The sequence below is a fragment of the Pimephales promelas genome, chromosome 11, assembly GCF_988280905.1.
Source record: "Pimephales promelas chromosome 11, fPimPro1.hap1.1, whole genome shotgun sequence".
Taxonomy (NCBI): domain Eukaryota; kingdom Metazoa; phylum Chordata; class Actinopteri; order Cypriniformes; family Leuciscidae; genus Pimephales; species Pimephales promelas.
This window is the reverse complement of record NC_142779.1, coordinates 22,040,894-22,067,362: the sequence shown is the minus strand read 5'-3', so window position 1 is coordinate 22,067,362 and position 26,469 is coordinate 22,040,894. Positions and strand designations below refer to the sequence as shown.

Below are 26,469 nucleotides of genomic sequence, written 5' to 3'. Positions count from 1 at the left end.
AAGTGAAGTATCCCTTTAATCAGGCTTTGGTAAATTCCTGGTAAATTATCTCCCCAAGGTGACGTAATGCAATGCATTGGGGGGAAAGGAGAATCGTTGCAAACCGCTGTAAGTTAGTACCTACTTTTTCATATTAAATTCCGTTTTGTGAAACCCAAGTACCCAACAACATAAAATACAATGGATAACAGTTTAAATGTTCATTACCAACACGAAAATTGCACAAATTCGTTGAAAAATCAAATGAACCCTGCTGCAACACGGCCTTTAATTACTCCAGAGGGCGCTTTACGGCACACAGAAGCCGAACTCCCCGTTGAGGTGCATTAAAATATCATGTCTTTTTGGTTCTACTGTTGATATAAACAACACTAAAATCATTCTTGTTTAAACCTATTAGTCCCAACTATTAGTACTTAACGTGTGCGTTTAAACCATAGACTATAAACCAGCCCACGCAATATATTTTAAATGATCCTAAACCAACTAACACGATTCAGCAATCAAACCTTTAGCGCTGTGAAAAGAAGCAGCCACCACGTGACAACGCTGGCTCTCCAATGTTTCAGGGACGGCTGGCTATTATTTTAAATGCAAGTAGGGGAAATAATTCGATAAAATAGTATTAAATTAATATAAAAAAATCGATGAAGTGAAATATTAATACCTTTTAATTTAAAGAACCGTGGTACCTGACCAATCACAGTCAATGTCCGGCTGCTAAGCCCCTCCCATTATGAAACTTGTTTTCTTCTTTATCCATCCACCCGTATTTCTATTGATCGCACGGATCTGTCAGTAACCGGATACGGCGTGGGGTCAGTACAAAGTAGTTTTTTTTTCGTATTAATTTCCTCTTCATGTGTGCATGAATATTTTTTATCAGTTGTTACAAGTCTATTTGTCTCGGTTAGATCGGGGTTTTGTTATTATAAGTACGGGAATGGAGAAAATGGTTTAATAACCCACACCCACAGCACGGTTCACTCTCGGTAGCTGAGCTTGGATCCAGCTTATCCCTGTCGTACCAGGTGGCTTCAACTTGCGCAGTCTGTCGCTAACCATGGCAGGGGATTTGAAAGTGCGATTCGTGCAGCTAATGCACTATTTGCAGGACCCTCTGCACGTCGCGCGTTTCCAACAGCTATGCGGGGTGCGCGAAACCGACACACGTGACAAACTAAGTAACGGGGTGACAGGCACGCGCCACGGGGATGTTGATAACAGAAGCGGGGATGCCACCCGCCGTAGACCAGCAGGAGCAGAGACCGACGGGGAGAAACGCAATAACGGCGTGTCGAACGGAGCTGCGGGAGAAACCGGGCGGCCACGGGATAAGGACGAGGACGACGCTCAAGGATCCTCGGTAAAGCCGTTACGCAGAAACTCTCTCACTGGAGACGCCGGACAGGAGTTCATCATCGAGAATAAGTTTCTCTTCTACCTGTTCACGTTCGGTACCGAGCTTGGAAACGAACTGTTCTACATCTCATTCTTCCCGTTCTTCATATGGAACATAGACGCTTATGTGAGCCGCCGGCTCGTCGTGGTCTGGGTGTGGGTCATGTATCTCGGCCAGTGCACGAAAGATGTGATCCGGTGGCCGAGACCTGCCTCGCCCCCGGTGGTAAAGGTGGAGATGTTCTACAACTCGGAGTACAGCATGCCCTCTACTCATGCCATGTCCGGGACTGCCATACCCTTGTGCCTGTTCTTGCTGACCTACGGTCGATGGGAGGTAAGAACATCGTGCCATTCAGAGCGTGCATACAGTTGGATGAGTAATGTGTCTCTCATTGCATTAGATAAAAAAAATGTTAAAGACAAAGTCGGATGGACAGCACGAGCACAGTTTTCAAGCTAAACATGCTCAAATGCACTTTGACTTAAGAAAAAAGTTATTGCTATTTAGAACTGGTACTGAGGAAAGGCTAGTCACGTGTTATTTGTTTGCTAATGCCACTTGGTTAGATATTAATTAACATCCATACAAATATTTTAAAGTAACAATGAAATGAACATTTAAATTCTTATTTTTATGAAATATTGCAGTATTTATTATAAATTATTTATCTGTGCACATGTGCCCTTTTAATTATCAAAAACATTAATGGTAGAGTAGGCAATTTCGGAGAAGCTAGCAACAGCAAGCTAGCTTTGATTGATAGCATTGCATCAAGACGTTTTTTTTTTTATATAATGGTTTAAACAATACAGCATACACTTTGGAGTCCTTTAGATCAAGAAGTCCTCGCTGCAGCCTGTAACGCAATCACTTGCTTGATATCAAGTACGTAGTCAAGTACGTGTTCTTCATTGCTTTCTAGGTCAGAATAGTCTACTTTCACCCTCTCGTGATTTTACAATGCGGGGTCAATGTCATTTAGGTAATATTGTGATATAACCACATGATTCTATTGTTGGTGCACCAGTCTTTTAACTATTTAATGACTGTTCTTGAGAAAGCCACCAACTAATACAGAATGACCTTTAGAATACACAAACAACATTGACTGGCTTGGAAGTGACTGACTTAAAAGTGCTCACGCATTTGTAACCTTTACGCTTTTATTATCTAACATTTCATCAGAACTTGGCTGCAGTCTCATATAATAAACACAAACTGTATTTGTGCGGATTCAGTCGGATTGTTAGTTGGAAGATGATTTGGGAATGAGTTTCTGTGACTGAGTGAGTGTAAACTTTTTTTCGTTTAAAAACGGAGAATTATTATAACGAATACGATCTCCGTCCACACCAGCGTTTTATCTGCGTATTAGAAACGATCTCCGTCCACATTAAAACGACTGAAAACGTGGATCACGTGACCGTGAATCGTGCCGGTGTAAACAGTGATTGACGAATCAGGGAAGGATACGTCCTGACTGACACCCAATCATAAAGCCGAGCGTCAGCCTCTGCGTCAGCATTTCTGAACTCCTCTGTTTTGTACCGTATACACTAAAACGCCCTCCAGAGATTCAAAACGCAAAACGGCGCTGCAGCGTTTCTAAACTTCTCCGTTTTAGTCTGGACGGGAGGTGCAAACGTAGCAAAAGGTTTCCGTTTTTAAACAAAAACGCAGTAGTGTGGACGGGGCCTAAGTCCACTCAATCTGCCAGACTTGCCGACTGCAGCTTTAAAATTTAAATGGTCGCATATGTGCGAGTGGGCGCTCGTGCAACAGAACGCCGTTGTACAGTATCTGCTGCTGCAGTCCGTAACTTATGTTCAAAATTAATGAGTAGGCTACATCATGAATTCATTTTCCAAACTGTGTTTTTGACTTATCCTGAATCTATACAGTACGCCTATAATAAGTGTTTATATTTGGACTATTTTATCCCGGGGTCGACTCTGATGCGGAGTTGCCCAGTGCCTGCGTGACTCGCCGTAGACATTAATGGAGAGAAGTAGCTCTGGCTACAGTGTTCTTCCGCAAGACACGTGCAGTTTATTTATTGACGAACGTAGACGTCACATATTTTTTTAAAAATAAAAATGTCTCGCGAAACAGCGTGCCCCTCCCTAGTCCCTACGTCTTTTCAGTGGTTCGATGAGAGTGATCGCTCGACTGAGGAAAAGGAAATTATTATAAAATGCATGAAGGTAAGGAGTGTGAGATTTCAGATTTTTGTAACAACTATAAACTTTGATAAGGAAAAATCTGTAGCTTATTATAATACTCTAATCTTTTAAAATGTAATGGATACAATTGAATGTTTAATGATTTTTAAAAGATGGATAAATAGATAGTCGATTATGATTCAAATGTAAATAGATAGATTGTATATAATTCAAATGTAAAATGCTTAAAATGACTATCCAAAATCCTGAAATTTGGCAATGATAAGTAATATATTACAGGTATTTATGCTGCAACCCAGAAAGCCTTTGCTAGCTTTGGTCCATTAAAACCAATATTCATCAGCATGCATTGATTAATCCCGCATGGCATGTAGCCAAAAAAAAAAAAAAAGGTGCGACCCAATCAAATGCTGGTGTGACCAACTGAGAAAGTTGGTAGCACCAGTTCAACCAGTGGAAAAGTTAGTCTGGAGTCCTGTAACTTGAGTAAAACATGACAAAATTGTGATTTTGTGTATATTTAAGATGTATATTCTCTGGTTCCACTGAGCCTGAGGTTATGCAGAGAAGCTTTCGGGAGACTCAAATCCTTGCTGTGTGGGTTTTAGAGACTAGTAGTGGGTTTGAGTGTTCAAGGCAGCGTTGTTTAGTTTAGTCTTATCTGAGGGTGCTGAGTTTGATTTTGGCCCACTCACATCACTTGTGCCTTTACCCTCAGTCATCAGCAGACTTCTGCTAGTTCACTGATAAACACACTTTCTTCCACCCTCTACTTATCACATTCACTTAAATTCTGGTTTATGTCTGCAGTCTGTCTCATCTTTCATGCTGTTATTCTGTTTTACTTTTTCTTATATCATCACATAATTATTATTATTAGATATTATTAGATGATATTGTGAATGTAATGGTGCCATTTACTTCATTGTATATTTTAAATTATTTTTTAAATCAGATGGTGATAATGTCCCACCATTATTGGGGCAGACTGATCTCATGAAGTAGCGTGTGTATGACACGGCAATTCGTATTTCCATTTTTGGCGTGCTATCAACACGCATAATCGCTTTTCAGCGTGTTTATGAACGCCGTTGACTTAACATTATTACTGTATATTAGGGGTGGCACGGTTCACGAAACCGACGGTTCGGTTTGTATCACGGTTTTAGTGTCACGGTTTTCGGTTCTGTACGGTTCTTGTTATTTTTTTTCTTTTAATCTTTAACACTCCAGAAATGTACTTCAGCATGTGATATATAGCTTAATTATCCACACTTTAGGATACAGTATAAAAAAAATTATATTCATGCAATCATGCACAAACTGAATTTGACTCTTTGACTTTAAGCACATTTTGGGACTATCTCAGAGGAAAGCTAGGTGAGATTTTGATACAGCAAGAGAGAAGACATTGACATGCTTTTCATTTATTTTGAAAAAAAAGGAGAATGTGTATCACTATCTCTACAAGAACTTGAGCATTTTTATCACACAAATCTTATTTACACAAAGAAATTAACTTGCATTTATCAACTGACAACTTTTGTAGCTCTAACAAAAATTCTATCTTTTAAAAGAAAAAAAGAGGAACTACACTGTCTTTTATGAATAAGTTAATATACATGAATACCTCATTGCCTATAATTAGGCTATAGCAATAGCAAAGGCCATAAACATAAAGTGAAACAAGTTCAACCTCAACACAAAAAACAGTATAAACAATGCTTCTATTCCCAAAAAGTGAGGGTACCTTTTTTCACTTGAAATTAAAGTGCAGGATTTCGAAACATATGACTGGAGCTCTTATTTAAACATAAAGTGCCACTGTAGCGTTATATTAAAATATCATAACATGAAATCCAAAATGTTCCCACACACCAGACTTATACCATAGACTTATAGGACGCTCGCGCTTCCTCCAACTCCCTCATCTCTCCCACTTGCCATTTCTCCGCGTGCCGTGACCTGCAGCGCTCCATACTCCACTTTTACTGGATTGTTTACTAACTTGAACCGGCATACAGAGCGATCGGTAATGACATCAAATACCGCGAAAGTGAGTGACGGAGCCGTCGTTCCCGCTCTAGTTTGATGTTATTCACCGGTCGCTCTGTGCAGCGCCGGTCCAAGTTGAACAAGCTTATGTCGTGCGAAAAGAAAACAAACGTGACATACGGGCTACATTGCGCATGCGTCGAACCGTGAGACGCACACACGCTCCGAACCGAGACAAGCGAACCGAACGGTTCGGGTGTTTTTTCATGTACCGTGCCACCCCTACTGTATATATAAATATATGACTTACCTCAACCCCGTCTCTAAACCTAACCGTCACTGGGGTTAATGGCATTTATGACTGTTCCCTTACCATCCTAGGAAAGAAAAACATGGCTCTCCAGATGTAGATGTACATTTTGCTTTGTTTTGGTCGGACATTTGGCGGCGTGTACAGACACGCGGAATAACGCGGACGTTAATGGCGTAGACATACACGCGGATAGCTCAAAATACGTAGAGATAACACGCCACTTGACTCGAAATTGGCGTGTATGTTTATTAGGGCTGGGTAATAAATATCGATTTCTCGATATTAATCGATTCTCATTTTTACAAACCGATATCGATTCTTAAATCTCAAGAATCGATTAGTCATCCTGTTTCATTTTATGAATGAGACATTGTATCGCGGCTGCGCGCATCCAACAAATCACAATAATCTTTGTCCTTTGTTACTATTGATATGAAACAAAGTCTCAATTTTCAAACTACGTCCATTTTCTTTAGAAATTCAAAAACATAAATAGTGTTTTGGCGCTGTGGCGTGAGATCGCTCTGGCGCAGCTCTAGAGAAGCAGCAGCGCTGATCTCTCTTCCGGGTTAATAATACCACTTACTCGCCAAATAAACATGAACGAGCATCTGAAAGTGTGTTAAAGATAGAGTACAACTTATCTAAATCCCTATCATGTCACATTGATTCGCTCAATCTGCGTTTCAACCGTGGAAAGACGTCAGTTAAACAGCTCAATGTCATGTATCGTCACATTTACCTCAGAAAACCCACATAAACTCGTTAGTCCACACTCGTTAGTATTCTTCAATATTTAATGCATATTTGAATAAATCTGGCAAGTTTTTATGACAGCCACCATTTAAATGTTTATATTTCATATAATCTTCTTATTATAAAAAATAAATAAAAGTGTAATTTAAGTGTTTGTATAGCTACAAAACAGTTAATTATTACCTTCATATTAGGCTAATGAAGCCTAGTAGGCTACAACTAGACTATATATATATGTAGACCATAGTTTACAGCATTTAAGAGATTTGATTCCCTTGAGAAAAATTGCCATTTATTGTAATTGATTTTCAAAATAATCGATATTGAATCGAATCGAATCGTAATCGAAATCGAATCGAATTGCAAGCTTGTGAATCGAATCGAATTGTGAAATTTGTCTCAATACCCAGCCCTAATGTTTATGCAAAAGTCATGATGTCATGTTGAAATCGGAGCCTTAATGACATTTTGATACGATATTTGAAACTTTTTCTTTTGAAACTTTAAACTTGTTTCTCACAAAGTTTTTGTGGTTTCTCTTTAAGACCTCTGTGAAAGTTTTAAAGTCGCTTTCAGAACGGTCATGTCCGTGAATATAAAACGCATGTGTAGACTGATATTTTTCGAATGTCTGGACCACTGATCCATATAATATATCATTCTATAGATTCAATGTAAACAAATACTTCAACAGAAAGTAGAAAACTGTTTAGTCCGTTGAACCCGCTATGAATCATGGGAAATAGAACGGGCGCAGAAAAGGAGGATACAGAGATATCGACATCGGTAACTATCGGTATCGGCCATAACACAGCCGATATTGATATCGGTTATCGGTATTGGCCACAAATTTTCACATCGGTGCATCACTACACACCGCCTATGACCATAAACTCAGTCTCCTGCTTGCTGACACTCACACACTGTACATTTTCAGACTCCGTCATGCTGTTATCATGGAGATTAGACGCATTAATCATTTATAATTTTGTTTACACACACACACACACACACACACACACACAAACAAATCTCTGTCTTCTCTCATGAACCAGCATACACAGCTGCAGGGAGCTCACTTACACACACACACACACACACACACACGCACAAAATCAAATCTTCTCACAAAACAGCATTCACAGCTGCAGAGAGCTCACACACACACACACACACACAAAATGAGATCTTCTCACAAAAACGCTTCCACAGCTGCGGAGAGCTCACACACACACACACACACACAAAATCTAATCTTCTCACAAAACAGCACACACGGCTGCGGAGAGCTCGCACACACACAATATAAAATCTTATCACAAACCAACATACACACAGCTGCAGAGAGCTCTCGCACAAACAGACATGCACACACACAGTCTGTAATCAGAGGCAGATGTTCAGCATGAGAGGTTAGCTGAGGCTCAGATGAAAGGGAGGGAAAGATCTGTGTGTTGGTTCAGCTTGTGGTCCAGCACTTGTGTCATATGGTCTCAGGTCATAAGGTGCGGTTCAGATCTCTGGTTCTTTTAATGGTTGTGTCTCTGTCTCAGGGGCGTAGCCAGTATTGGGCCAGGGCGGCACTGGCCCGCCCACATTACTCACTGGCCCGCCCAGGCAAGTTTGATGAAAAATACATTTTTAGTTTATTTTTATTATTCAAATGTGTTTAAGAAAAGATATTAATATATACCTGATTTATTGTTGACTGCTGTGTGTGCTTAATTCATTTTGCCGTATAAAATGCAGCTGTTATAGAAGCAAGTTATAGAAAGCCTCCCTCCGGAACGTTATTGGTTGCTGGGGGTTCCAACTCTCGGTGGCGCCAAAATAAATGGCTAAACAACTTTATTTTATGTGCTCTTTGGACAAAGCAAGAGTTGAGAAAGAAGACAGCCACTGCCTTCATCTTTTGAGTCCACACAGCCCAGTTCTTCAGACTCAGTAACCCAAGAAGGCTAGTTAAGCCTAGTTCACACTACGTGATTTTAAGCCCGATTTAAGCCCGATTTGCAAATCGTTGAGTCACCGACAAGTCAGGGTGTTATCGCGTGCAAATCGCGGGCGATTAGCGGACGATTAACGCTCGCCAATCAGTTAGTGTGAAAGAGCCAACAACGCACCAAAGACAGCTCGCAGACACCTCGCAGACAGGTCACCGAGCTCAGAAAAATATCTAGCATGCTAGATATCTCGAGCAGTCGCGCGACTCAATCTCAGTGATGTCATGAGTACAGCCAATCATAGCAACGCATGGGTTGAGGACACCAGGTAAATCTTACTTTTTCTTTTCTTTTTTGCATTTTTTTTTTCTCAGAGCAGATCGTCGAGCAAACAGTGTGCAGCACTAGTTTCTGTCTGACGTCCATATTCGCGTGTTGTGTTCTTCTCTGCAGTTTCGCGTCATTTCTGGTTCGTTTTATTGCGTGGTTTTTCGTGACAAAACATGGTTTCTAGACCAGATAGAATTGTGTTGTTGTCAACTCGTTATTTGTTTGATTATTTTCAGGATTTAGACCGTACTATAGTACTGAAACAGCTCTCATTGAGTCACAAATGATCATGCTCTTATCATCCGATTGTGGTTGTATCTTTATGTAGTGCGTTGTTAACTCGTGTAGTGAGTTACCTCCTGTTGTGGATCAATCACGTTGTGTTGTGTGGTGTGAACAGCTAAACAACTTGAACACTCATGATTTCACTGAGAGCAAGTCATGTAGTGTGAACTGCACAGTTCAGCCCGACATTTTAAAATCATGTAGTGTGAACAAGGCTTTAGGTGCTGGCAGCAGCCGCTTCTTGCTCTCTCTCTCCCGGTCAGCCTGACGGGTTTACCCGCCGATCTAACTGCTGCGATATTATTATTTTAGCTTACTTTATTTTCGAGTGAACTGTCTTTGCTCTGCTGACTAGCCTGAATAAAATAGACAAGTTATTGTCTACACCGGTTTGTCCAGCCTTTATTGAGCTCTGTTGGTTAAACATGATGATTTGCCGAATATAAAGGTGTAACTGTTTGTGCAGTTTGCCTATTATTATTTTTTTTTTTACTCTCTAAGGTTAATTATTATTGGAGTTATTTTTTCTATGAAAAACTCACATTTTCACTGGCCCACCCAAAATACAATCTCTGCCTACCTTCTGTCTCTGATGTTCATCTGAATCTCTTGACTGACTCAGTGTTTACCCAGTTACACTGTATGACCCCAGAGAGGTGTGTGCTACAGCATGTTCATATGTTCTGCTGTCAGGGAAAAACTATTCAGACAAGGGACTCTTCTCCATATTTTGAATTCACTTTGAAATGTATCTTCAAAGTTAGTCATTTATTTGATGCGTACACTCTAAAAAATGCTGGCTGGGTATGTCCAAAAATATGGACATACCCAGCCATTGGGTTAATTTTTTAATTACATTTTTAACCCAACGTTTGGGTTTGTCCATATTTTACCCAAAATTGGGTTGAAACAACCCAGCATTTTTTATAGTGTAGGCAGTGTAATGCTTTTCTTGTAATGGATCTTATCTTTTTATCTGTTTGTCGACCAAAAATAGTCCTTATTTTTGCTATTCTGTTTTGTGATGCTAGTGGTGCAGACATTGCATACTTCACTTAAGTGAACAAAACTCTGTCTTTGACTGAAAAGAGATTTTCACATAGCAGACGCACGCAACTGTTTGTATGAGTTCTCCTTTTCTCTTTCATTTAGGTTGGTATGTATTTTGAAAGGCAAAGCAGAAGTTAGAGGTTTGAAGGTTTGGAAAAATATCACTGAGCACTGTTGCATGATGTTGCACTGAATGGAAATTTCCGAGTTAAAGCAGCCAGAGGTTTAATTTGCTGTCGTTTTCTTGGCAGCTTGGCTTTCACTGTAAATCCATCGCTCTACATGTTTAAACATGGACGTTAGTGCATGTAAATCTCTGCTTGAGTGTTTAAACTGCAGTAATCTTTCTGAGAGGGATGTAGGTCGGCAAACACAGACAGACGACATAATCCCAATGAACCACGTCTGTTTGGAATGTGTTGCTTTTTAGCTATTAGCCTAGTTTCAGCAATTTAATACAAATTATTTTTTTAAGTAACCTGAGAACCTGAGAAGGGGAAACGCATACCTTATTATAACCGCCATTATAATCCTTTGTGGTCGGTAAGCTTTTTTAAAATTTTTTTAAAGAAATTAATACTTTTAGTCAGCAATGACACATTGATCAAAAGTGACTGTGAAGACAAATTAAATGTTACAAAAGATAATATTATATTATATTAACAATATAATATAGTTTCTCATAAATGCTGTTCTTTTTAACTTTCTATTCAAAAAATATATCATGGACATGGTTTCCGAAACACATTAAGGAGCAAATGTTTTCAACATCGATAATATTGAGAAATGTTTCTTATTTCTAAAGGATCATGTGACTCTGAAGATTGGAGGAATGATGCTGAAAATTCAGCTTTGCCATCAGAGAAATAAATTGCAAATATTTAATATAAATTGTAATACCACTTCACAGTATTATTGCTGTTTTTACTGTATTTTTGTTAAAGAAATGTAGCGCAATAGAGACTCACAAAATCTTAAACAGTAGAAGGAATAAAAATGTGTAAAATGAATGTTATTGCCATTCTAGACATCCAGCTATAGATAATTATGAGTGAGTTTACAGAAGTTACAGAGTTTGTTCAAATGTCCTGTATGTTGATGTTACCCAGGACAGTCTGTTGGACTTAGGGATGGGACGATAACCGGTTTCACGATAAACTGATAAAATGTACTGACGGTTAGTATTATCGCTTAAAATTGAATTATCATTAAAACCGTGTTTGATTATCGAGATTTTAATAACTCACTGAATCCTGTCGGCCAGTCTGACGCAGGCGCGCAGCACGCAGTATTTATTTACATTACTATTCGAGAAGGAATGGTGGAAGGCAGTGACCGTGCTCAGGAGATTTTTCAGCCTTTTAAGAGGACCAAATCTGTGGTGTGGTCATATTTTGGGTTTTTACAAAAGTCCTGAGGGAAACTTGATCGAGGATGGTCACCTGTCTGCCGAACAAAAAGTCACTGCAATAGAAACACTTCAAATCTGTCGAGTCATCTTGTGTGATCATCACCCGAACGCAAGGCAAGTTAACTTTGACCTTAATACCAAAACTACGTCTGGGAAACAATTGGGCACGAAATGTTGTTTTGAGTTGAAACATTTTATGTCACTCACTTGAAATAGACGTCAAGCTTCCGCGAAGAAAAGTTCGTAGCAAGTGGATTTGAGCCAAAGACGAACGAACAACTTCAAAAAAGACTATTATTAAGAGTGATATTTTAAGGGATAGTAAAGTATAGATGCATCACGTATTAAACCGATTTTATTTTTACCACATAATTACGGGGACATATTGAATTGATAATGTGATTAGCTAATGTTTTAAATCTTACCTGTTTATGAATTCATTTTGTAAAACAATCGCCCAGACAAGATGTATCACAACAATATTATCAAACTCTGTAAGCAATAAATCAACTCTGATTTCATTTTTGCAATACAATCAAAAACCGGAGACGCAAGACAGCAAGTTGTATTTGAATGAAACAAGAGCGCGCGTCCGTTGTGATATGGATGTGCGCTGTGTAATAATGTGTTGCTATTGACGAATGGGCATTATAAAGAAGCAAATGCCATAGAATAGAATCTTGCTTAGAAAACTGCATAGAGAGGCTTGTTTTATTTGTTGTTTGTTGATTTTCAATTATAAAACTTGTTGAAATGTTTTCAGTGTGAGCATCAGTTCTTTTTGAGCACTTTCATACATTTTTAACAAAACCGTGATAATATTGATAATCACGATTATTTTGGACACTATAATCGTGATATGAAATTTTCATACCGTCCCATCCCTAGTTGGACTATTTTAACGATGTCTGTAACTTTTCTGGGCCAGGAAGTTTTAATCCCTCAGAAGCCTATGGAGAAGTGAGACAGCTTTCAGATTGAATCAAAAATATTTTCATTTGTATTTTCCGAAGATGAGCGAAAGTCTTACGGGGTTGGAACAATGTGAGGGTGAGTAATTACTGACAGAATTTTCCCGCTGGCAATGGCTCTCTCTCTCTTTTTATCTGCCTGACCATCTTTTGCTTTGTGGGGTGGTAATTGTAGTTAAGTGGTTGTTTTATGGTGTGCTGAGGGTTTGACTTCAGTGTTTGATGGTTGTCTGGCCGTTTTACCACAGGAGGAGTCCGTCTGTGCTGGGCAAATGACATTGTGTTATGCAGCAAGTGATAAGGATGGTATAGACATTGATACTACCATGGACACTTGAGACATATGGACACTCATCCAGAACAGAAACCCTTCAGCCTCATGAAAGCAGGTTAACCTTAGCTGTGGTGTCAGTGTGACACTGGGCCCACAGCCAAAACATGAGGACATTGTGTGTGTGTGTGTGTGCGTGCTTTAATAGAACACCATCTGTGCAACTGTTATATTGTGTTACGGAGGAAATTTTACACATCTGGTACAAACAAAACAACTCACAGAAATGACAGAAAGCGAGACGGACAGATCTTCTTTCTCCTCTGCCATCTGCTGTAGTCGTGTGTCCAAAAAAGATAAAAGCAAATCAGTCCTATCCTTTGCTGGTAATTTGTGTATATTGATGGACAATTCACTTTAAGGTATGAAAGTATGCAAATGATGTTGTGGATCATGTGAATGGAATGTTAAAGGAGTAGTTTACTCACCCCCATGTCATCCAAGATGTCCACGTCTTACTTTCTCCGGTTGAAAAGAAATTAAGGTTTTTGATGAAAACATTCCAGGTTTTTCTCCATACAATGGACTTCTTTGGGAATCAAACTGTTCCAAGGTCCAAATGAGAGTTTCAGTGCAGCTTCAGACTCAAAAAAAAAGATTTGTTCATTTTGATGAACTAGTTCGAACAGGAGAGTCACAAACGCTCATCACAAAACAGAGTAAGGTGAGCATTTGTGCTTATAAAACTTACTTTTTTTTATTTATTTTTGAAATGACAGATCATTTCGCTAGATAAGACCCTTATTCATCGTCTGGCGTCGTTTAAAGCCCTTTCAAGCTGCACTGAAACTCTGGTTTGGACCTTGAACCGTTTGGTTCCCATTGAAGTCCATTATATGGAGAAAATCCTGGAATGTTTTCATCAAAAACCATAAGATCTTTTAGACTGAAGAAAGAAAGACATGGACTTTTTTTTTTTTTAAAGTGAACTACTCCTTTAACAAAAGACTTTGTTTTACTCTTAAATTGGAAACCTGCATTTTAAAAATGCGTTAGAAATTTCGGAGCTAACCAGTGGTTATCATTTACACCACTTCTAATGAATTTCATTGTGTAATTTAGAAGAAGTTGTTTGTCTCATAGTAAAGTGTGTGTTTATTTCCACAGTATCCTCTGCTGCTGGGTGTCTCCCTGGCCTTCAGCTGGTGTTTCCTGGTGTGTTTGAGCCGCATTTACATGGGCATGCACTCCATACTGGTAAGACAAATTAAAATAAAATTAAAACATTATTTTTATTTAATAGTTAAAGATTTAAAGTCACAGTGTGTAGGTTTTTTTGGGGATGCATGATGAATCTGAACCATATTTTTGACATTTCGATTACCTCTGCTGTTATCTGTTGCTCAATTAAATTAAACAAATTAGTTGGTTGTTTTGCAACAAAGTGGAGATTGTAGGGATGCACTGAGTATTCGGAAAGACTTATCACTGAAACAATACGGCCGAAATGTTGTGATGAGTTTAACAGAAACCGAGACCTGCAAGTGCTTGTCTGAAGCAACATGTCTGCGGTGTGGATGTATTTCAGGTATATCTGAACCCGCGAGGAGATGGAAACCTTGTTTATACTTCCGCCTGCCTCCGCAGCGCGAGTCTCCACGGACATAAAAAAATATCATGTAAAACCCAGTAAACCCTGAGATTATTAGTTGTGACATCACAAAAAAAGGGAACATATGGGAACATGCATGTACACAACTAAATTAACGCTCTTTTAAATATTTTCTAATTTCACTAAACATATTTCAATAAGTTTTTGTGTACATTTGTATTAAACATGGACCTTTGTTAATTAAAAAGGCTTTTTATGCTGTTGTTTTTAGCTATTTTTAGAATGTATACAACTAATTTAGACGTGCAAACTGGGTGCTGATGTGACCTTTGTTTTTATGAGAACATTTAATTTTAAAACCTTTCTGCAGGCCAGTAGATTATTGTTTAATGGACACATAAGTGGGGTCAAGTTAAACATTTTAGTGAATGTGCGGTTCAAGGGAGAACCTTGGATAATTTAGCACACTCCCAACCTAAGGATTTAGACTTATTTTCTTTTAAGTAATAGCCATACAAAAAAAGGGTTGTCTGTGCTTTCAAAATTGTTGTGGGTGTGTGGGATGGCCTGGGTGAGATTTCCAAGCCTTAGTTTAGTTTAATAAGAGGGTTAATTATAAATTCATTATGATTTTATTCATTGTGAGTCCAGCCCTGAAAACATTAGTTTAGTTTAATAAGAGGGTTAAATATAAATGTATATATATATATATATATATATATATGTATGTATGTGTGTGTGTGTTTGTTTATTTTAGTAAATTAGCATATTTCAATAGCCTATTCTATTTATCAGTTATCAGGCAAAACAATAAAGGGGTGGTATAATGCACCTTTTTACAATATGTAAAATAAGTCTCTGTTGTCCTCAGAGTTTTTGAGGGTCAGTAAAAACGCGTTGTTTCGTGCGTGTCCCTTTAAATGCAAATGAGCTGCTGATCCTGGCACAGGGCGGAGCTTCAAGAGCTGGCGTGTGTTAGCAGCTCCGAAGTCAGACAATGGTGGAAAGACTCAATAAGTGACAACGTGTACTGTAGAATGCAACAGGACGTTTCTGAATGGTTAGTTGAAGATAGTTCATCAATTAGCATATTATGTCATGATAATCTATTACATCGCTCGTGTGGGAACTGTTGTAAGATGCCTACAGAGTGACATGCTATTGCATTTGTGTTGCGTACTGTATTGCATGTGAAAAGATGGATTCGACAGCTTGAGAAGACTCAAAAATGTGCTCTACTACAACTCGCCTCTTTTCAATATGGACTGCCAGGGATTATGTAAATTTTAGGGGAATTTTCGTGTAGTCCCTACCACCCGTTTGTTGTGGTCCTTAAACTATTTCCTTAAAAGCAAACATCTTGCTTTGAACTTTCAACTTTTACAGATGTTAATGCTCAAACAGCAGCATTACACACTAACTCTAGTTAGAAAAGTGAAATAATAATGAACCACCCCTTTAAAAAGACTGCTGCTTTCATAGGCCTTGTTACTCTGTCAGTGAAATGTGACCCAATTCCGATTTTTTTTTTTTTTTTTTTTGCTCAAATGTGACAGATCGGATGTGTTCTATGACAGTGTAAACAGGAACAAAACACATGCATTCTGATATTTCCATGATCGTTTTCAGGCCTCATTCATATGTGGAAATAAATCGGATATGGTCCAATGCGACTGTCATGTAAACAGGCAGATCGGATTTTCTGAGGCATTAGGCGACGTCTCCGCGGTTTAATGACGAGAGAAACCCCCGACGCGCTTCTGCAAAGGGACGGATGGCCGACAAAACGTTGTGTCATTGGAGATGAATGTGGACAGGGGCATGGGAAGTGTTTTCACAGGATTGTGAATGTGCCGAAATTGTTAATTTACATTTATTTTTAGCATTTAGTAATTTATTTGTAATAAACACTTTAAGTGGGCTATTTTAAATGTTCTAGGACTATTAACATGCTCAATTATATTTTTAAAACATAAGAATTAATCCGCAGCCGATCAAAAAAGAAAAAGAAAATCGTCCACAGCTGCTCTACTCCTGAGCGCAACTCCTTGCTGTCTCAGTGCAGGCTCTTTATTGTATAACAGTGAACAGCCCAATAACTCCTTTATTTTAAGGCTTAATGTCCCGTAGATCGGTCCGTTGCATTACGAATGAAAGCAGTATCATCAATAATGTAAAAAATGTGAAGTGCAGTCAAGTTCGGGTGTGTATGCTATTTTAACGAGTGTTCTCACCGATACGTGTGTGATTTGTGGAGTTTTAACGAGTTTTATAGACATTGTTTCTTATTCGAAAATGGTGTTTTGCAACTTCACATATTGCAGAGCATGAAGCATATTTCGTGTTCGTCCATCTGTGCAAGATAATTTAACCCTTTAAGCATGCGCGATATGTTTCAGATAGTAGCCTATATGGCAAGTGTAAACGCATGAATCGGATATGGGTCACAATTTAAATAACGTGTAAACAGACAGTTTAAAAAAATTGGATATAAGCAACAAATTAGAATTGGGCATCAAGACCTGCAGTGTAAATGACGCCATAAAGGCCAGGCAACGTAATGAGGTTTCTCATAGTCATAGGGCATGTGTATTATTCTTTTGTGTGCGTGTTCACCTAAGGCAGTCATGCTGGGAAAAAACATAAACTCTTGGTGTATCTTTATCTTTACTCATCTTTCTTTTAGTGTGAATGCAGGTCATTTCAGTATCCCTTTGCTGAACCTTTTGTCATTTTGAAGGAAGATAACATATGATTTGAATAATAAGTGTGTTTTTGTGACCTTAGGTTACTGGAATAGACTTAGCAGCCTGATATAATTATATCTATCTGTTTGTCTCATGTTGCCTGATGCTGCCCCATAACTCCCATCCATTATAAACATGCATGTTCAGACACTGTAAATCCCATTGGTGATGTTTTAAGTGTGACATTTTATTACAGTGATCAATGGTGTAATTTCACTGAATGATTTAATCTTTTGGCGAGTTGTCTGTCTGTCTGGATGACATGGTTTTTCCTGTTCCTGCACCATGTCTGCTCTAAGCGGTAATGTTGCCCTCAGGGTGACCTCATCTGTCTGGTTGAACTGTTGGGGGGATAAATGGCCGTTGCCCTAGAGATTGTTCCCATGGAAACATGAGATTGTTTAAACATTATCATAGACAAGAAGGGATTGTGAAACTTGTCAGATCTCACACTCTTTGGGAAATGATATAGGCAAATAAATGCTTATTAAAATATTTGTATCTTCATTATGTTGCTAATCAATCACAAAATCATCTATACGTTTTAAAATGTAATGTAATTGTAGCCCTTTTCTTGGTTTTATGGTGTGTTTGCTTGCACAAATATGGCTTGCTGAAAGTTATGCCACACATCTGACGGTCGACACGGATTCACATTTTGACCGATAAAAAGAATCACTAGGACTAAAGACAGATAGGATATCTCAGTCCCACTTACAAGTACACGTATACTCACCTGAATGATTATTAGGAACACCATACTAATACTGTGTTTGACCCCCTTTCGCCTTCAGAACTGCCTTAAAGGGTTAGTTCACCCAAAAATGAAAATTAAGTCATTAATTACTCACCCCCATGCTGTACCAACCCCGTAAGACCATCGTTCGTCTTCGGAACACAAATGAAGATATTTTTGATTAAATTTGAGAGCTGTATAACTACCACATTGGCTCCTAAGGGACTGCCTCTTGACGGCCCAAAAAGTCAATGAAGAAAATGTTTAAATATCCCAAGTGACTACCGTGGCTCAACTATATGTTTATCAAGCGACGCGAATACTTTTTGTGCGAAAAAACAAACAAAAATAACGAGTTTATTCGACTATTTTTTTCTTCCTTGTAGGCCAGAACGAGACTTCCTTATAGATTTCCACGACGCATGCGCGAGATTTGCGATCTGCGTACACAGCTTACACTACTTCAGATCGCAATTCTCGCGCATGCGTCGTGGAAATCTATAAGGAAGTCTCGTTCTGGCCTACAAGGAAGAAAAAAAATAGTCGAATAAACTCGTTATTTTTGTTTGTTTTTTCGCACAAAAAGTATTCGCGTCGCTTGGTAAACATATAGTTGAGCCACGGTAGTCACTTGGGATATTTAAACATTTTCTTCATTGACTTTTTGGGCCGTCAAGAGGCAGTCCCTTAGGAGCCAATGTGGTAGTTATACAGATCTCAAATTTAATCAAAAATATCTTCATTTATGTTCCGAAGACGAACGAAGGTCTTACGGGGTTGGTACAGCATGGGGGTGAGTAATTAATGACTTAATTTTCATTTTTGGGTGAACTAACCCTTTAATTCTTCATGGCATTGATTCAACAAGGTGCTGAAAGCATTCTTTTGAAATGTTGGCCCAAATTGATAGGATAGCTTCTTGCTGTTGATGGAGATTTGTGGGATCACATCCAGGGCACGAAGCTCCCGTTCCACCACATCCCAAAGATGCTCTATTGGGTTGAGATCTGGTGACTGTGGGGGCCGTTTTAGTACAGTAAACTCATTATCATGTTCAAGAAACCAATTTGAAATGATTCAAGCTTTGTGACATGATGCATTATCCTGCTGGAAGTAGCCATCAGAGGATGAGGACATGGTGGCCATAAAGGGATGGACATGGTCAGAAACAATGCTCCATTAGGCCGTGCCATTTAAATGATGCCCAATTGGCGCTAAGGGGCCTAAAGTGTGCCAAGAAAACATCCCCCCATTACACCACCACCACCAGCCTGCACAGTGGTAACAAGGCATGATGGATCTATATTCTCATTCTGTTTACGCCAAATTCTGACTCTACCATCTGAACGTCTCAACCGAAATCGAGACTCATCAGACCAGGCAACATTTTTCCAGTCTTCAACTGTAAATTTTGGTGAGCTCTTGTTGCCTCTTTTTCCTATTTATAGTGGAGATGAGTGGTACCCGATGGGGTCTTCTGCTGTTGTAGCCCATCCGCCTCAAGGTTGTGCATGTTGTGGCTTCACAAATGCTTTGCTGCATACCTCGATTGTAACGAGTGGTTATTTCAGTCAAAGTTGCTCTTCTATCAGCTTGAATCAGTCGGCCCATTCTCCTCTTCTTTCCCATTCTGACATTCAGTTTGGTGTTCAGGAGATTGTCAGGACCACCACACCCCTAAATTCATTGAAGCAACTGCCATATTATTGGTTGATTAGATAATTGCATTGAGAAATTGAACAGGAGTCCCTAATAATCCTTTAGGTGAGTGTATTTGTGAGAGATGTGAACCTATGTTCCACAACAAATGTGGAAAGTGAGCCCATCATGGTTAATGACTGATAGATTAAAGAAAGAGGCGAGTTGTTACTCATGAAGGCGATGTTTCAGTCCTTATGAACAGACCGTACTTTGAAAGCATCCAGACAAATGTACTGTACTTGGGGTCCATTAGGAAAACGGCTTAATAAAGGGACTGAATGATTTCTATTTTAACATCTACAAATTCTGAAAGGTCAGTTTTGAGGTTAGGGTTTAGGAGGTAGGAGTTGGGTTAGGAATAATGTGTGTTTGTGAGTCACTGAAGGGCAGAGTGAATGGGCACACAGGTAGTTAAAATGTGTCATATTCATGATGTTTTAAAGGTGCAGTAAGCGATATCTGAGAAAAACTGTTTATATTTGAAATCAACCCAAACACACCCCTCCCTTCATTGCACTTGCCCCAAAATGTCCAAACATGCAATGCAAGAGTTGATGTTTTTTTTTTTTTAACAGCAGAAGCCAAGCGAAATAAAGTTTGGCAAAAAATAAAGCAAAGATGACTAATAGGGCTGGTTGTTTAGTTTGATACTTTTTAGGTACTGACTGAATGTTAATATTCAAGCAAAAGCTTGTCATCCGTTTCAATTAAGAGAACTTCAAATTTAAGTATTTCTTTTCTATACGTTTATAAATCCATGAGATCGACGTCTTACGGTCTCAGTATGCGTGCGTTCACACTGGTCGAATATTCAGTGCTATTAGAATTTTTACTTAAATGAACGGTTGTTAATGCATCTTTTCAGAGTCAGACCAACATGAACATTTGCATGCAGTCAATGTGACAGATTTACATCATCAGCAGAGGTATTCTAATCTTTTTTCCATTGCATTGGCCGGCCAATAAGATATGCGTTTTCAGGCACATGCCCAGAGCCGCTGCTGTTACTTCTGCTTTTCTAAAAGCACCACCTACTGTAAGGGAGTGAATTTGCATTTCTATTCAGCCTTTCTGCTGTCTTTTACATATTGGTCTGAACAGACAAATCATGTTCAAATCTGACCACATTTTGGCTTCAAACATTTGTGTTGGTTTAAACAAGTTTACCTTGTTGTATTGTTCCTTTTTTGTTCTTTGCACCTGCCATATTTGTTTTTTCTTGTTTATGGCAATGTTTTTAGAATGAATAAGTTTATTATTAGGTCTTACCCCCTCTATAGATTTACATGTGAAAAAAGTATTAGTCAAATTTGTACATTTCTCTGTCAGCCTCTTTTAAATGTAATTTTTTTTTAGTTTTTTTTTCTCTGCTCTGCACCTTCACCTGTGTTTTTCTTTTTATTTCTGTGGTTTGACGTTATTGTATTTGTATTTGTCTTCAGGACATCATTGCCGGTTTCCTGTACAGTTTGCTAATCGTAGTGGTCTTCAGTCCTGCTCTGGAGATCATTGACACCTTCAACCGCACCCATCGCTACGCCCCGCTAATCATCATCTCTCTTCACGTGGGTCTGGGTCTCTTCTCCTTTACCTTGGACACCTGGAGCACATCACGCGGCGACACCGCCCAAATCCTGGGCTCTGGTGCGGGTATCGCCTTGGCATCCCACATCAACTACCATTTGGGCCTGTTGCCGGACCCAACTGCATCGATGTTACCTCTACAGCCCCCATCCATCACCCTCAGCCTGATCGCTCTCTGTCTACTCCGCTTCGTCCTGGGCGTCCTCATTCTCCTGGCGACCAGAGCCGTAATGAAGGCTCTCACCATCCCGCTCGTCTGCTGGCTCTTTGGGATTCCCAGTGGCGACGTTCGGAAGGCCAGGCAGCACATGGAGGTGGAATTGCCATATCGTTATATCGTCTACGGAACTGTGGGCTTAAATGCACATTTCCTGGTGCCTTTCCTATTTATACAAATGGGTCTGTTGTGATTGGGTGAAATAACCATCCATCATTTCGGCCAATAAGAGCCTAGTCGGACTGCAGAGGCCTTTCCCTTCAAATCAATGATTGGATGGAACTAAAGCCTGTAATACTGTGCTGCACCTTCCAAATGTTCCTCAGATATGTTTTCCATCATTTATACTGTAGTTTTAGCAAATTTTCTATTCCAAAAAAACCCAGTGTTTGTTGATTTTAGAGATTATGGCCCTTTTCTAAGCAGTTGCATGTAAAGTACAGTAGCATGTCTATTCTCATCTAGAATCTGATTGTAAACATTTCTACTCTATAGGGTTTGTTATATTTTCTCAAGCAATACAGCAGTTCTGCTTCTTATCATAATCTTAGGATGACATTGACTTTTGATGAGGTTTGTTCACGCCACAGTGGGACGACTCAAACTCTTGCATCAAGAGTTGACTGAAATCTTTCTTGCGAATGCGCGACTCATGCAAATCTCTGTGATGGATCGCCTGAAGCTGATGTCAGCTTTTATTTCTTGTTTGCAATATAAAATCTGAAAAATCACACCCAAACATGATGATTAGCGGTTGGGTGCAGCGTTGGTTTTTGTTGTACTTTTGTTGCAGTTTAGTTTCGAATCGAAAGCAGGTTGGACTATTTCTCTGAAGACTTTTATAATGATAGATGCCTTAATGGGCTTGTTCACACAAAAATTACAATTCTGTCGTCATTGACTTTCCCTCATGGAGCACAGAAGAAGGAATTGAGAAATGTCTGTGTTTTTGTGTATATAATGGAATTCAAAGGGCTCTAATGTTATTTAGTTTCCAATGTTCCTCAAAATATTATATAAACAAAATCATACAAGTGTAAAAATTACATGGTGAATAATTAATGATCGAATTTTCATTTTTGGGTGAACAATCCTTTGAACTGACCACTTAAGAACCAGTTTCTCTCTAGGCATTAAAAGTTGATGCACTAGTGATTTACTCTGAAAAATGTTAAATATTAAATCAGTTTAACATTTATATTTTTAGATTGAATACATGTCTAGCTCTTAATAAGAATTATTCTTGATCTTTTTATATCTCGTATAGTTTTATTCCCTTTTTTTTTTTTCTTCTTTTTTTGCACTGAAAATCAGCGATGCTTTCCCTAGCATTTAGCTGTGTTTTCAGTCAGGTTGAAATGCAAGGAAATGTCAGGTTTGCTACTAAACCTGTGAATAATTCAAACTGCCTTCTAGTCAAGGTAGTTTAATGTGTAGTTAAGGTGAATTTGTGGTACTGATTTAAATGCACTGTTCCCAGATTGCACTGCTCTGCTGCCTGCTGTTGTCGCTAGGATAATAGGTCAGGCTTGTGTGACACTGCTGTGTTTTATTTTTCCTGTGGCCTTTTGTGTCTTTGTTCAAGTGCAAGTTCCTTTTTCTACTGAAAGAGAAGGTGGCTTCCCAAATCCTCACTTCTGTAAACAGGATTGTTTTGGATTCTCTGAATAATGAGAAAACCCACCCACACCCAAGTGATTCCACCAAGTGCGGCCGGAGAGCAATGTTGACCTTTGACTCTTCACCTAGAACAATGTAGATCTCAATCATTCGAAGGGTGGAGTTAATATTTCAGAGACAAAGGACGGAGGTTGGGTTTAGGCCAGAATATGAGAAGGTCGTCATTGAGGAGCATTGCTTTCTAGACCAATTGTTCTAGTTTCGACTCTTTCTGAGTGATTTTTTTCTGATGAAGTCTTTGTGTTTGTGGATTGAAGTAGTTCGACTGTAGCATTTTTCTCTCTCAGGCCTATGTAATGTGTTTATCACCAAATATAAATACTTTCTGTAAATCCATAAGGGGGGTAATTTTTCCAGTATCAAAACATTGGTTTGCATATCATTCACAAATCTCTATGCATCCACTTTCTTGTTAGTTTATTTAATGTTTTGTAATAATTTTTAATATAATTTGATAGAGATTCATATGGAAGCTTGTTTCCGCCACAGAATGAAAAATAAAAAAGGTAATTGCGACTTTTTATCTCACAATTCAGACTTTTTTTCTCACAATTGCGACTTTACATCTCGCAATTCTGACTTCATTTCTCAGAATTGCGAGATGTAAAGTCAGAATTGGGTGATATAAAGTCGCAATTGCAAGATATAAACTCAGAATTGTGTGATATAAAGTTGCAATTGCGAGATATAAAGTTGCAATTGTGAGATATAAAGTCAGAATTGCTAGATATAAACTCAGAATTGCAATATATAAACTCAGAATTGCGAGATATAAAGTTGCAATTGCGTGATATATAGTCAGAATTGTAAGATTTAACTATTCTGAGGGGGGAAAAAGTTAGTCATTGTTTCCCCTTAGAATTAGCCTGATAAGTCGCAATTGCAAGTTTATATCTCTCAATTCTGAGAAAAGATGTCAGAATTTAGACATATAAACTCGCAATTATGTCTTATAAAGTCAGAATTGCGAGATGTAAACTCGCAATTGTGAGATAAAAAGTCGCACTTTCTTTTTTTTTCTCAGAATTGCTACTTTATATCTCGCAATTCTGACTTTATATCACGCAATTGCAACTTTATATCTCACAATTCTGACTTCATATCTCGCAATTGTGAGTTAAAAAGTCGCAATTATTATTATTATTTTTTTTAATTCAGTGGCGGAAACAAGCTTCCATAGATTCAACTACTAAAAAGTAGTGCTCTCAGGTCGGTTTAACTAATTATACTATGTCTAAATTAGAAAATTGCCCTATAATCAGCACCAAATGCAGAAAAAAACAGCAGAATCCGTGTGGTCCTGTCATGACCTAGATTGAGCTTCCTGAGAAACTGATCCAGTGGTGAAGCTCTCATTTAAAAGTGCTTTATTTCCTTGGATTTCTCTGGTTATTCTGAATAAACAGATCTGATTTAGATACCACACAGTGCCTTTTATGTAAATCTCTGCTATTGTTCCCAGCTGTTTTGTTTTTCATTGTTCTTTCTTTCAACTGAACAGAGAATGTGGAAAACTTTTTAGATAAAATGGGATGTTCCAAATTTAAATGACAGATTGCTGCTCTGTCCATCCTGTTTCATACAGTGTTCTTATTATATGTTTTTGTTAATTATATAAAAATCAAATTTTTAGACTAAGAATGCTAATTCAAATGTGGAATTCAGCAAAAAGCTGCAGGTTAAATAATGTGTCATTTATACTCACTGGTGTTCAGTTTGCCATCATACCCATTTCAGGAATGCATTACATTTCAACAGACATCCTCCCAATTTCTTTTAGATGTTTAATTCTTTGTAAAATCAGTGAGCAGAATTGTTTAAAATGTTTGAAGTCTTACCAAATGTGTCTCAGAAGCTTTGGATACTATGTGTGTTTGTTTAAATGGTTGTTTCTGGAGCCCTGATTCTTCCTGTCATGTTAATCTTTTTTTTTAATCTAAAAATATGAATGCCGTCTTTAAATATTGTTAGAGGCATTCTGATATTGTTAAATTCTCATATAGGCTGTTGTAAAACCTAAAATAGTAAAAAATACCCTAAATTTAAATCTCGGACTGAACGTTCAGACCTAATAAAAATCAGCTGACCTTCACCCAGCGCTTGACACTGGAAGAATCACACTCCCACAAGGCTAAAAATGCAATGCACAAATGACCATGAATTCAGTGTTATAAGGTGACCTGTGGCTTATGTTCATAAAATGGCTTGTTATAGAAGCTCTGTTCAATGCATTCATAGCAGTTATCTGATGATCTTTGATTGCATTTAATACATGTTCAATCAAAAGCAAATTTAGTTTTATCTGTTTTTAAAGAGAAAAAAATAAAGAAAATATTAAAATCTTGACAGAATTATATGACTGGACTGGGTTTAATAAGCAGGGCGTTTGAATGTTCCTGCTGAGATGAATATGCTCTCTGTAATGTCTGAAATATTAATGAACATGTGTGAGCATGTTTTAGCCTGAGATTTGCCTTTGCAGGTCCGATTACAAAAAAAAAAAAAAAAAACATCTCTTACACTATTCACGGTTTAACTATGTTGATATATTAGTAAAATGTATTTGTGTTAATTCAAAATGCTAATAAAGCACATGCCGATCAGTAGATTGTACACTATTTCAGATGAGTTTCCACAAAATCTAACAGGATCTAAATCTAAATCTAAACAGGTTTTTGTGGCTCAGACAGTCTAATATATTCAGTGACAATATGGAGTTCATACTTGAGGAAAAATAGTTTTATTTAGAGGCTCAAAGTCAAACTGAAGTTGAAATTCTGATAGCTTGTATCAATGTGATCTTTAGCAGATTACTTAAATGCATATAAATATAAAGTTGTCACTTTATATCTCCCAGTTATTTTTAGATGAAATGTAAGTGAATTTTTAACAATATACAGGTTATTTTTACGATTACTTTAAAGATTTCACGGCATGCATATATATATATATATATATATATATATATATATATATATATATATATATATATATCATGTTGATAATTTAGAGGACATGTATCAAACAAAATCATGCATCAAGTTTAATACATAGGCTTTATAGGGTTAAAGACTGGTTGTTTTTGCTTAGCTTGTTGACACAGGTGTCTGTGTGTGTGTGTGTGCCTACTCAGCACACACTATACTCTCCACAATACACACCTCTCTTTGCTAATTGTGGCGAGCAGGACGAGGTCAAGGGACGTGAGAGATACGAGGTGTCGTCGTTCATCATTAATCACGTCACCGGCCTCGTGCCATTCTCTCATGCCACCCTCGA

At 38.3% G+C, this 26,469-nt stretch overlaps 1 protein-coding gene across 1 annotated transcript; it reads left to right on the top strand.

Moving 5' to 3' along the window:
* Window positions 1-762: 762 nt before the first annotated feature.
* Window positions 763-25,541, top strand: sgpp1b (sphingosine-1-phosphate phosphatase 1b). Its single transcript, XM_039651948.2, has 3 exons — window positions 763-1,738; window positions 14,081-14,170; window positions 21,152-25,541. Exons 1-3 carry the CDS (start codon window positions 1,064-1,066, stop codon window positions 21,701-21,703), a joined length of 1,317 nt encoding a protein of 438 aa, XP_039507882.1. The 5' UTR covers window positions 763-1,063; the 3' UTR covers window positions 21,704-25,541.
* The last annotated feature ends 928 nt before the right edge of the window (window positions 25,542-26,469 follow it).

Coding starts and splice junctions, on each gene's coding strand:
- sgpp1b (XM_039651948.2), top strand. CDS start 1,064: ATGGCAGGGGATTTGAAAGTGCGATTCGTGCAGCTAATGCACTATTTG. Junction 1,739..14,080: donor TGACCTACGGTCGATGGGAG/GTAAGAACATCG, acceptor TTATTTCCACAG/TATCCTCTGCTGCTGGGTGT. Junction 14,171..21,151: donor TGGGCATGCACTCCATACTG/GTAAGACAAATT, acceptor ATTTGTCTTCAG/GACATCATTGCCGGTTTCCT.